This window comes from Oncorhynchus masou, chromosome 26 (genome assembly GCF_036934945.1).
Source record: "Oncorhynchus masou masou isolate Uvic2021 chromosome 26, UVic_Omas_1.1, whole genome shotgun sequence".
Classification (NCBI taxonomy): domain Eukaryota; kingdom Metazoa; phylum Chordata; class Actinopteri; order Salmoniformes; family Salmonidae; genus Oncorhynchus; species Oncorhynchus masou.
In genome coordinates, this window is record NC_088237.1 from 5856828 (window position 1) to 5869405 (window position 12578).

Below are 12578 nucleotides of genomic sequence, written 5' to 3' on the forward strand. Positions count from 1 at the left end.
ACTATCCAGTCACACTGTATTTACAATGCCTTCAGAAACTATTCACATCCCTTTGTTTTTTTTGTGTAGTGTTACAAAGTGTTATTAAAATGGATTTGTAATTTCCTGTCAACCATATACACAAAATACTCTATAATGTCAAAGTGGGAGAAAAATTCTAACATTTGTAAAAACAAAAAAAACAAATGAAAAATAAAACACGAATACATCTTGTATTCAACCCTCTTGAGTCAATACATGTAAGAGTCACCTTTTGGCAGTGATTACAGCTGTGTCTTTCTGGGTAAGTCTCTAAGAGCTTTCCACACTTGGATTGTGCAACAATTGTCAATAATTTTTTCAAAATTCTTATAGCTCTGTCAAATTGGTTGTTGATCATTGCTAGACAACCATTTTCAGGTCTTGCCATAGATTTTCAAGCAGATGTAAGTCAAAACTGTAACTCGGCAACTCATTCACTGTCTTCTTGGTAAGCAATTGCAGTATAGATTTGGCCATGTGTTTTAGGTTATTGTCAACAACAACAAAACATTTGATGAAAATGTAAGTTGCTCTGGATAAGATGTAAATGTAAATGTTGAAAGGTGAATTTATCTACCAGTGTCTGGTGGAAAACAGACTGAACCATGTTTTCCTCTAGGATTTTACCAGTGCTTAGCTCCATTCCATTTATTTTTATCCTGAAAAACTCCCCAGTCCTTAACGATTACAAGCATACACATAACATGATGCATACACCACTATGCTTGAAAATATGGAGAGTGGTACTCGTAGTGTGTTGTATTTTCCCCGAACATAACACTTTGTATTCAGGACATAAAGTTAATTGCTTTGCCACATTTTTAGCAGTATCACTTTAGTGCCTTGTTGCAAACAGGATGCATGTTTTGGAATATTTGTATTCTGTACAGTACAGGCTTCCTTCTTTTCACTCTGTCAATTAGGTTGGTATTGTGGAGTAACTTCAATGTTGTTGATCCATCCTCAGTGTTCTATCACAGCCATTAAACTCCGTAACTGTTTCAAAGTCACCATTGGCCTCATCCCGGAGCGGTTTCCTTCCTCTCCAGGAACAGAGTTAAAAACAACGCCTGTATCTTCATAGTGACTGGGTGTATTGATACACCATCCAAAGTGTAATTAATAACTTCACCATGCTCAAAGGGATATTCAATGTCTGCTTTAAAAAAAATGTTTTACCCATCTACTAATAGGTGCCATTCTTTGCAAGGGATTGTAAAACCTTTCCAAAAACAGAATTCCACTTTGACATTATGGGGTAAAACATTTTCAATTCAGGGTGTAACACAACCAAATGTGAAAAAAGTCAAGGGGTGTGAATATTTTATGAAGGCACTGTATGTTTGAACACTGAAAATAAATGGTTTATTTATGTTAAGATATCTTCAAACTAAAAGGTCTTATAGTATGGATAGCAATGTTTAATATATATTTTTTTCTCTTTGATTGCTACTGAAGTGTACCAGAGTTAGTGTGGCATTAAGCATAAAGCCACAACAGTAGAGTACAAAACATTTTTCTGCAATTTTCATTTTCTTAAATCTGTGCATTTCTATTGTCAGTAGCATGTCTAAGTAGTTATCCTATTATTTTGCTCACCATCCCTCCTCAATTCATTGAACATGATTTTAACATGTTACTAGGTGAATTGGTGAGTGCTGCACTGAATCATTTTACCAAAAGAGCCCAACAAAGCAACCCGTTCAAGCCCATACAAAGGAAAAAGAAAACATGTCCCTATTTCGGTCTCAATTCCAACATGGGGGGGTAATTATTCCCATTCTGAGATGATGCGGTGTAAGCGTTATGGAGCTCCATGGGCGATACACTGCACATACCCACGAATGCCAGAAACATGGAAATTGACTTTATTGCATTCAGGTCTATAACAGCAGTTAAAGGCAACCTGTCCTGAGAATAAGTATTTTGCCGAACCATATAATACAGATCTATGGAAAGAGGGCATGGGCCAGGGGTCACTGAGCTATTTCAGGAATCAACCTTCTATGTATTCAGCGATTTTGTTTTATTTAGGCTTTCTATAGCTAAAAAAAACAAAGAGTATATTTTTATATGCATTACATATGGCACTTTGTTTTCATTGATTGTCATTGTTTTTAAAGATTTGAGAGCTACAAATTATTCTGAATGATTATTCTGTCTCTGATTTATTAAAGTTGCTGCAGTGTACATAGACCATGTGTTCGACAATTAGCCCAGATTATTTTATTCTCAATATGAAGACCATCATTTTCTATAGCTCCTGGTTTACTTGGTGGACTATCAAGAAATGTGCCGGCAAAATGTTAAGTATAAAGAAAATAAATGGATGTTACTGATCCAGTGTTGGATTGGATGTGTGCTATCATGAGAAATGATTACTTAGCTTTTAGGCCATGCAGGATTGTGTGCACCACAGACAAATGGATACTTATAATTTTTCTAATAAAATCTGAGCATCCTTTAGTGATTTATTGGGTTTCCTGTCCACACTACTATACCACTGTCTTCAGACACAAAAGCATACTTAAATTTACAAAAGACTGACCCATTCTCTCTGAAAAAAAAAACAACCCCAGAACATTTGTCACACAAAAGTTTTATTCAGCAGTTAAAGTTACAATCATCCATTATATAGAGCTTGAGTAGTACGGATATAATTTGTGAAGAATACCAGTACAGAAGGCACAGGAGTACAGAGTTAACGTTTGAGTTGTGAAACGGCTGATCTTGATGACACCGCTCAGTCCTGACTGCGGTTGGACAGCTGTTTACTCCTGACCCAGAAGTTGTTGAATAGACGGCTGTGACTGCCACCTCATTCAGCCAGCCTGACGCTCTCTCTGTGTTTTCCTGTGTTTGAAAAGCATTGCAGGCAGCCGCTGGAGCAGAAGTAAAGGCCGTGTTTTGTTAGGCGTCTGAAATGCTGGGGACCGGAACCTCATAAGCTCCCCTCACTATACCCAGCGGATTGGGAAAAGTCAACCCGATTGTTTCAATACATTTTGTCATTAAAATATAAGAGACCGAGTAAATAGGGCGGAGCGGCGAGTGGGCCGGGTGACTAAAGCAATGCATTGTTGAGGTGTCAGGACCGGTCAGCTTATTCAGTGGGGGGAGGGGGTCGTTCTGCAAGCCAATACTTCTGGTCTGATTCACACGCACTGCCACTCACACTACCTGTTCTCTGTCTACAAACACATATACTACCACTTACACAACGGCTCACTGTCTATAATATATAATAATAATATATCCCATTTAGCAGACGCTTTTGTCCAAAGCGACTTACAAGTCGGCTGGGGCCACTACTTTTACATATGGGTGGTCCCAGCGGGAATCGAACCCACGATGCTTGGCGTTGCAAGCGCCATGCTCTACCGACTGAGCCACACAGGAGCCACACACTGTTCCAATCAAACTCAGGCCGTCTGTCCTCTGTCTAGCTGGCTGATAAACATCCACACTAGTCAAAGTACACACACACAGTAAACAAAGCTGCCACATAACATAGATTAGGTTATTGAAATGTGTAAGGAAGTTGATGACTGGTGTTGTTGGTTGGAACATGTAACAAATATGTATCTACAATGTAACTAAGGTTTGTTGTTGTAAAGAAACATGCGGTACCTGAAGGACAGGAATGGTCCTACGTGTCATTGTTATTCTCACCAAAAGCCAAAACAGGGTGGTAAAAGCAGATATAGTGCAACGCTTGTAGCGAGACAATCAAAATGCATTCCATGAGCAACATCCTTAGAAATGGAGGGGGCACCCTGTATGGTTTGGTTAGCACCATTAAATTGGTTTGAAATCATTTGTGTGGAAATTGAAAAAACATTCTCCAGTCAAAATGCCTGAGGTTTCCATAAAATGTGAGAATTCCAGAAGCTAGCTTGAAGTCAGATCGACATTCCAGTCCAGTTCCTTAATGTTTCGGTCATTCTCTCGCTTTTTGTTGATTTCCGCAAAATTGATTGGTTTTGGGATTTAGAGCCCACCCCCTGCCGATGTTAAGAGTCTCCCTCAGAGGGGTGAAAGGGCAGGAAACAGAGTAGCCCTTTGTTGGATAATTAAACCCCAACACTATATCACAGATACCAGCAGGAGTTCATTTGACCCATAGAAACCTTTAATTTCCCTTTACTTAAGAAACACAAAAAGTGTTAAAAAAACACCACTCTACACTCAAATTAAACCTACTTTTAAATAAGGTCGCCCATCCTATGCGTTTTCTGTACCATAACAAATCTCAGCAGAACATTGGGTCCAGGCCATCCCACAGTTTAACCAAAAAAAGAAAAAAAAAAGAGCTAGAGCTAAAAAGTAGTGCACTACCAGAGCAAAACAATAGTGCACTAAAAAGTAATGCAGCACTATATGGTGCAGCACAATATAGTCCTTAGAGTTTAGGGCACCTTTAAGGGTCCTTTGAACAAGGTTTGAGCAGCACGTTACCATCTCTCTCCTCTACTCTAAAGCCCATGGCCCTCAAGGCGGAGTCATCGGCCACCCCGCGACGTTCTAGAGCTGCCACCAGCTCCTGATTCTCCAGGTTGTGTTCTAGAATATTCCGAGTGGCAAAGATGGCCCATTGACTGATGACTGGTGGAGAAACAACAGTTAAGGATAGCATTACAAATACATTTGTGACACAAAGAGGGAGAGAGTTAAAGTTTTTACTATGGGAGAGGAACAAGAGCTAGACAAACATGACCCTCAAAAGCTTTTTTCTACACAAAACTACCCACATTGGTTAGTCTCCTATACATTCACACATACTCCCTTTCCACCACAAATCAAAGCAAAGTAACACTAACCCCCAATCTCAATTAGCTACCACCATCCCACTGTACAGGAAACTACCAGTGCAGTGAGTGAGTACTGTGTCCATTTTGAATGACAAGGAAGCGACCCAGCCTCCCGTCCTTCCTCTCCACATATGCCCAGTCAGCATCTGTGACCAGGCCATGTAGCTGTGGCTGAGACCTGGGCTCAAATAGCATTCTAAATCATTTCAAATGCTTTATCTGTGCTTGATTGAGCTTGCCTGGCTGAATGGACCTATAGAATAATCTCAAACCGGCAAAGCCCGCACAGCTTCCCACTGGGCACAGACGTCATTTCAACATCTAGCTTTGGCTTACATTAGGTTCAGATGTCAACTTAAGTGAATTTTACGTGAAATCAACAAAACATTTAATGTCGTTGGATTTATGTTGACTTTTCAAATCGAATCAGTTTTTCACATTGATTCAATGTTACCACATATCCTTTTTTTGTTGAATTGACTTGGAAACAACATTGCTTCAAACAGTTTTTGCCCAGTGGGTCTGGCTATGGCCCACCTGAGAAGAGCAGAGGGAGCTCAACAGTAACCGTCGATGACAACTTCCTTCCTGAGGGGGTCAGGGGGAGAGTGGGGCTCAGATAAATAGCTGGTGAAAAAGACAAGCTGGCACCGTGCCCTGACCGGCAGCTAGTCCCCGGGGGGTGGACGGAGGCGGACACAAACTAAGCCGCTGTTCTGTCAGTACCAACATCCACCAACAGTATAAACATGATGGATACACGACGCATACTGTATAATAATTCACCAGTGACTTGTATGTAGACATACACTCCCCTACATTTATTTGGACAGTGAAGCTAAAACGTTTAATTTGGCCCTGTACGGCAGCATTTTGGATTTGAGATAAAAATGTTTTATGAGGCGAAAGTACAGATTGTAACCTTTTATTTGAGGGTATTTTCATACACATCTGTTTAACGTTTAGAAATGAATGCACTTTATGCATCTTGTCCCCCCATTGGACTGTGTCTTAAGTATTTGGACAAATTCACATAGTACATAAAATGTAGTAATTGGTCCCATATTCCGAGCACACAATGACTACATCAGGCTTGTGACTCTTCAAACTTGTTGGATGCATTTGCAGTTTGTTTTGGTTGTGTTTTGGATTATGTTGTGTCCAAAATAAATGAATGATAAATAATGTATTCTGTCATTTTGGAGCCACTTCTATTGTGAATAAGAATATAATATGTTTCTGAACACTTCTACATTAATGTGAATGCTACCATGATTACAGATGATCATTAATTAATTGTGAATAATGTGTGAGAAACTTACAGATGTACAAAGGTCATGCCCCCAAAACACGCTAACCTCCCACAATTACTAATAACAGGGGAAGTTAGCATTGGGGGGGGTATGAATCTTTGTAACTTTCTCTTACTCATCATTATTCACAATTTATTCTGAACTATCCATGATCAAGGCAGCATCCACATTAATGTAGAATGACATTCATTTCATGTGGACTGAAGCTCAGTTCTGGGATTTTTTTCTACTCCAAAATGAAAAGAAAATTCAATGCTGACACCATCTAAAATATAATTTTCATCTCCAGAAATGAGCCTAATAACAGATTGGTAAAAAATGATGTTTAACCTGTCTATATAAAGGTCCCAAAGTTGACAGTGCATGTCAGAATACACCATCCCATCCCTGGCACCATCCCTACAATGAAGTATGGTGGTGGCAGCATCATGCTGTGGAGATGTTTTTCAGCAGCCGGGACAAGGAGATTAGTCAGGATCGAGGGAAAGATGAACAGAGCAAAGTACAGAGAGATACTTGATAAAAACCTTCACCAGACCTCTCAGAACCTCAGACTAGGGCGAAGGTTCGCTTTCCAACAGGACAACAACCCTAAGCACACAGCCAAGACAACGCAAGATGTCTCTGAATGTCCTGAAGCGTGGCCCAGCCAGATCGCGGACTTAAACCTGATAGAACAGAGACCTGAAAATAGCTGTGCAGCAATGCTCCCCATCCAACCTGACATAGCTTGAGAGGATCTGCAGATAAGAATGGGAGAAACTCCCCAAATACAGGTGTGCCAAGCTTGTAGTATCATACACAAGAAGACTTGAGGCTGTAATCTCTGCCAAAGGTGCTTCAACAAAGTACTGAGTAAAGGGTCTGAATACTTATGTAAATGTATAAAAAAATATATTTAATCAATTTTAGAATAAGGCTATAAAACCTAACAAAATGTGAAAAAGGTCAAGGGGTCTGAATACTTTCTGAAGGCACTGTATATCAGATGTACTATTAGCAATAAGCATTATCACAGCATGTAGCACAACTGATGCAGCATAGTGGCTATAAAAACATAGAAGCATGGTTTGTCTATCTGCATTTCCCCCACTGGACACACCATCCTGATTATTAAATTATTATTAATAATTATTCATTTTTAGTCACTCAAAAAAATAAAAAATATGTGGTTTCTATTACAAAGTATGTCATTGCACTTTTTTTATTTTACTTGGCAAGTCAGTTAAGAAGAAATTCTTATTTTCAATGACGGCCTAGGATCAGTGGGTTAACTGCCTGTTCAGGGGCAGAACGACAGATTTTGTACCTTGTCAGCTCGGGGATTTGAACTTGCAACCTTTCGGTTACTAGTCCAATGCTCTAACCACTTGGCTACACTGCCGCGCTTATTTTAAGTAGCCATTGCCCCTTTAAGAGCTCTGTTGTGCCCAAAACTCCAGGTATAATAATTTTTCAATGGTGCCACGCAATTTTAGGAGTAGAGAAATAAAAGTGGTAGCAATGAAAAACTGGGATCCCCCTCTTTCTTAACAAAGGCCATTGCATTAAAGAATTGTTGTGCATTGACTGCTTGTCAGAATACATGTTTCCCTCCCTATGGCTCTCACAACTTGAACGCACCTCGAGATGAATATTTATCTGGCATAGAACACATAAGCCAATTAGGTAGATAGGAAAACTATTCTACTATGGGTTGTCTGATTTTGTTTTACAAAATTACATGGCAGAAATAGTAGCACTAGAAAGTGATAAAGTACAGGATTTTAATTCCTTTGCTAGCAGCTATAAGTAGGATCTACACTGATCTCAAAAACAACCTCTTCAGAATCAATATGACAGAAATCCATCACAGCAATGGAGAACTTTAACCCCTGTGCATCCAACAAGTTTGTAGAGCCATTAGTCATTGCATGCTAGGAATATGGGACCAAATACTAAACTTGACTAGATGCATTAAGTGCAATACCCTCAAATAAAAGAGAAGATTCTGTACTGTCGCCTAATTACATGTTTTATGTCAAATCCTAAATGATGGAGAATGAAGACAAATGTTCACATTTTAGCGTCACTGTGTGTTCAAATAAATACGTAGGGAGTGTATACAGTAATATATCTGTCAATCACCAACATTGACTTATGACTACAAACATGGTAGATAAACGTACGCGTCAGCCACCACAATTACTTTCAGGAAGACAAAAAGGATGATACCAAGATCATTAGGTTAACATCCATCCACAGTGGCTTATAACATGATAGTTACACGACTAGTATAATTTATTCACCAAAGGGACAATAGATTCTAGACGAATCAAAAGGATACAGGGATTGTTGCTGTCAATACTGCAGTTGTCCATAATGAGAGGAAGACCATCCAGTTTCCGAACCTGGAAGAACACAAAAAAATATAATAAAAACAAACACATTTACAATGCAAAAAAAACTACTTTCTCATCCAAACACAGTAAAAAAACACTAGTCTCACTAATTATTCTGTTTAGCTTGAGTCTATGGATAAGGCCAATTTAAAACAATGCTGAGATGGCGATTTTCCTTATGCAAGAAGAAGCTGTTTAAAGTGTTGTTTCTCCTTGGTTTATATAGGACAATCTCAATAACTAACCAACATCTATGTCCCGATCAGCCAACATTGAGGTCCCTATCCTTAGGAAATCCCTACTACCATGGAAAATAGCCATGTGTGGCTGTGGGCTGGTCTAAAGCTGTCACAACATGTTGCACTGGTCTCTGTCACCCATCTAATTATATAGGTTAATTTACATACATGCGGTTACTCTACAAATTCATTGGTAGAGTCATGAATGGCCATAGCAAGAGAGAAAATGCTGAGTTAGTTACTGTAAGTGTGCACTTTTCGTTAACTAAAAATCTAAACTTAAGCCTATATGTAAAAAAGACTTAATCAAACAGTATCATATTAAATGATTATTAACCAGCTGGGAGCCGGCGAAGGTTTACTACTATGATTCTCAAGGGCCTTGTAAAGTGGGAGCAAGGTCTTTAAGCCAATGCAAATGGACACATGCCAGTTTCCCCCCACATTCCTCTTATTTTCTATTAAATGTGTTTATATCAGTCAGTGATAGCTGCCGATAGCTGGGATGAAACAGATAATGAGTAGGGAAATGTTTCTCTTTCCTCCATTAATTTAATAATAATACCACCATGAGGAAGCCAATATGGCTCAGTGCCACGATGGACTCAAAAGCACATATTCTCTCTCCGGTGTGACCCAGGAAGCACAGAGACAGCATGAGATCACTGTATGTGCTATTCAACTCAAAATGTGTCTGAAATTACATCGTATTCCCTTTAGTGAACTACTTTCGACCAGAATTGATTAGAATAGGAAGTGTCATTTGACATTTTCTCCATTTTACATGTCTCCTTGCCTGACCCTTTACACATGCTTTTTGACCCTTGATCTGTCCTTTCCAAGGATTAAACCCCTCTTTTAGACACTGAGAAAGGACCCTAAGGGCTTATTTAAGGGTTCAAAAGGAGTTTGCAAATCCTACTCTGAAAGGACATGCTCACAGACAAAACCTGTGGAGGGTGAGTAAACTTTAAAGCCTAGGATGAAATGTAGTTTATCAATGGTGTTGCATCACAAGAAAGTCAGTCATTTAATCTTCGACCCCCACACCTATGTTTTGTCGACGATCTGCACTATATCTGTACCAGCTGTATGCCTGTGTGTCGGCATTGTTTGTCTGATGTCTGCTGCTGGTGGCAAAACATATTTCCCTCATTGGGGATCAACACAGTAAATTCATTTGTTTGTTTTTTCATTCTTTCATACATCCATCCATACCTTGTTCTGGTTGGCAGTGTTTCCGTGACAGAGGTTTCCTATGAGACGGATGAGATGTGCCTTGAAGCTGACAGAGGGAGAGGAGGAGCAGTCTCCTCCCTGAGCCAAGGAGAAGTTCTGAGCTGCAGTGAATACATTCTTACTGGTCTTCCCCAGAGCATGGACCTGCTGCAGGAGATCTGTAAGAGGAGAAAGAGAGATAAACAGGAGAACACACATTTTACACACAAAGGGATACAGTACCAGAATATCAATTAATCAGTCACATTTACTTATAAAGCCCTTTTTACATCAGAAGTCGGACAAAGTGTCCAGGGCCCAGGAAAAGACTAAATAACAATCAGTGAACAGAAAAGAGCAACAGAGAACATAAAGGCAAAATTTTCAATTGGACAGAGAAATCTGTTCTACAGAAGAGGTGAGAGGTATTCCCCTATCTCAGTCCCGCTGATGATAGATTCAATTATTAAGATGTGACTGCTGTTTCAATGTAACAGTGTCTCTCTCAACAGAAAGGCATGAACCTGCTGGTACTTTAAGTGTCATATTTCTGTTCCAACACAGTAAAACCATATTATGTCACTAGATTTGTAGTGATAGTGTAAACTCTAAACTGTGGGCCACCTTCTTTGTCATGGGCATTTGAGACAGTGTGACATGCTGGTGGTTTTTACAACAAAAAGATAACAGCACTCAGCCATTTATCAGGGCTCTAATATCAGACTAAGCATCATAGGTAAAAGGTTTTGTAAACTTCCAGTTCAATAGACCTTGGTGTACTTGTTTATTTACCAACGGTAGACTTGAGGAGGTCAGGATGGTTCTGCAGGAACATGAACTGTTTGTGATCAGAGGTCATCTCACAGAGAACATCTAACAGGCTGATCACAGTCAGGGCCTCCTACAAAATACAACACAAATCAATCAACCAATAAAAAAAAGGCAATCTAAAATGTCACAGAAACAGTCAGGTACCCAGGCTATGGAACAGGTAATTTATACAACCAATCGGATCATTGATACCTCATTGTCTGATTCGGAGGCGAGTGTGAGCACGGCCCCACAGCGCTCCTGGAAGCAGGATGCCAGGAAGGTAGCTACGGTGGGGGGGATCCCACAATCCTCAGAGTCCTCCTCTCCCAACTGAGCAGAGATCAGCTCCAGCAACGTCACCCTGCAGCTCCATCAATATTTATGTAATTAATTGGATTTATGTACAGTCGTACCCAAAATGTTAGAGAATGACACACATTAATTTTCACAAAGTCTGCATGTTTGGTGTCTTTAGATATTTTTGTCAGATGTTACTATGGAATACTGAAGTATAATTACAAGCATTTCATAAGTGTCAAAGGCTTTTCTTGACAATTACATGAAGTTGATGCAAAGAGTCAATATTTGCAGTGTTGACCCTTCTTTTTCAAGACCTCTGCAATCCGCCCTGGTATGCTGTCAATTAACTTCTGGGCCACATCTTAACTGATGGCAGCCCATTCATGCATAATCAATGCTTGGAGTTTGTCAGAATTTGTGGGTTTCTGTTTGTCCACCCGCTTCTTGAGGAATTACCACAAGTTCTGGGATTAAGGTCTGGGGAGTTTCAATGTAAGGAGGAAACTCATGTCAATCACACATTTGGGACCATCAAAAGGAGAAAGAATTGCTCAATTTGGGTGTAGATATACTAGTTTCTAAGTATTTGTAAGAGTAGTTAGATTCTTTAATTGGATGAACTAGATGGAGTTACCTCTCCTGATGGCTCATCCCTGCATACATGTTCTTAACGAGCACTGAGGACTTGAGGAAGTGCTGGGTAGCAATCAAAACCCTGTCAAAAATAGGTACCATACATGTTTATATACTGTGTGTACATCTAACACACACAGCAAACCCCATCTCCCACACCCCTCAGAGGGTACCTACGTCCAGTCCAGTTCTGACTGAGTCCTACACAGCTCCATGACCTTCAGGGCTAGGTGGATGTTCCCTGGATGAGCCAGTCGCTCCACCTTGTGTTCATCTAGACATGTGTGGAGCACCATGGAGGAGTAGCCCACTGCCCTTTCATCATCCACACACAGCAGGGCCCTGTGATCAAAGACAACACAGACTTGACTTATCACTCACACCTATAAGATCCCTGCAAACACAGACAACACAGACAGGTGTGGAGCACCATGAAGGAATAGGCCAATGCCCACTCATCATCCAGACCCAGAAGGGCCTTGCAAACACAGCCAACATAGAAATCAAACTGGATGATCTTCAGAGATAGATGGGATGGGTTGAGGGTAGTTGAAGGATAGGATTAAAAACAAACAAAAAGATAACTACTGCAAAATACTTTGTGTCTGTAAATTCTATACAGTATGTATAAGCTGGAAGCCTAAGTATTGTTGTCCATTAGTGTACTCCAATTAGGGGAGGGGTGGCAGGGTTAGGGGAAGATAATGAAGGAATACAATTGTTTGTAAAAAACAAATAAAACAGTCAACACATCAGTAACTTTGATCCAGTTCGGTACGATTCGCTGACACTATGCTTTAGGTCCACAGACGATGCAATCTCAACCACACTGCCCTAACCCATCTGGAC

The 12578-nt window shown here is 40.1% G+C and overlaps 1 protein-coding gene across 2 annotated transcripts in view; it reads right to left on the reverse strand.

The window, feature by feature from the left end:
- Nucleotides 1-2604: 2604 nt before the first annotated feature.
- atxn10 (ataxin 10) overlaps nucleotides 2605-12578 on the reverse strand; it is a 35772-nt gene continuing 25798 nt past the window's right edge. For both annotated transcript variants that reach the window (XM_064938203.1, XM_064938202.1), the window contains exons 5-11: nucleotides 11907-12071; nucleotides 11731-11811; nucleotides 11007-11157; nucleotides 10776-10884; nucleotides 9984-10162; nucleotides 8472-8535; nucleotides 2605-4626 (exon numbers count right to left, since the gene is read on the reverse strand). In XM_064938203.1, the coding sequence (XP_064794275.1) occupies nucleotides 4442-4626; nucleotides 8472-8535; nucleotides 9984-10162; nucleotides 10776-10884; nucleotides 11007-11157; nucleotides 11731-11811; nucleotides 11907-12071 (934 nt within the window). In that variant the 3' untranslated portion in view covers nucleotides 2605-4441. The remainder of the gene's footprint in view (nucleotides 4627-8471; nucleotides 8536-9983; nucleotides 10163-10775; nucleotides 10885-11006; nucleotides 11158-11730; nucleotides 11812-11906; nucleotides 12072-12578) is intronic.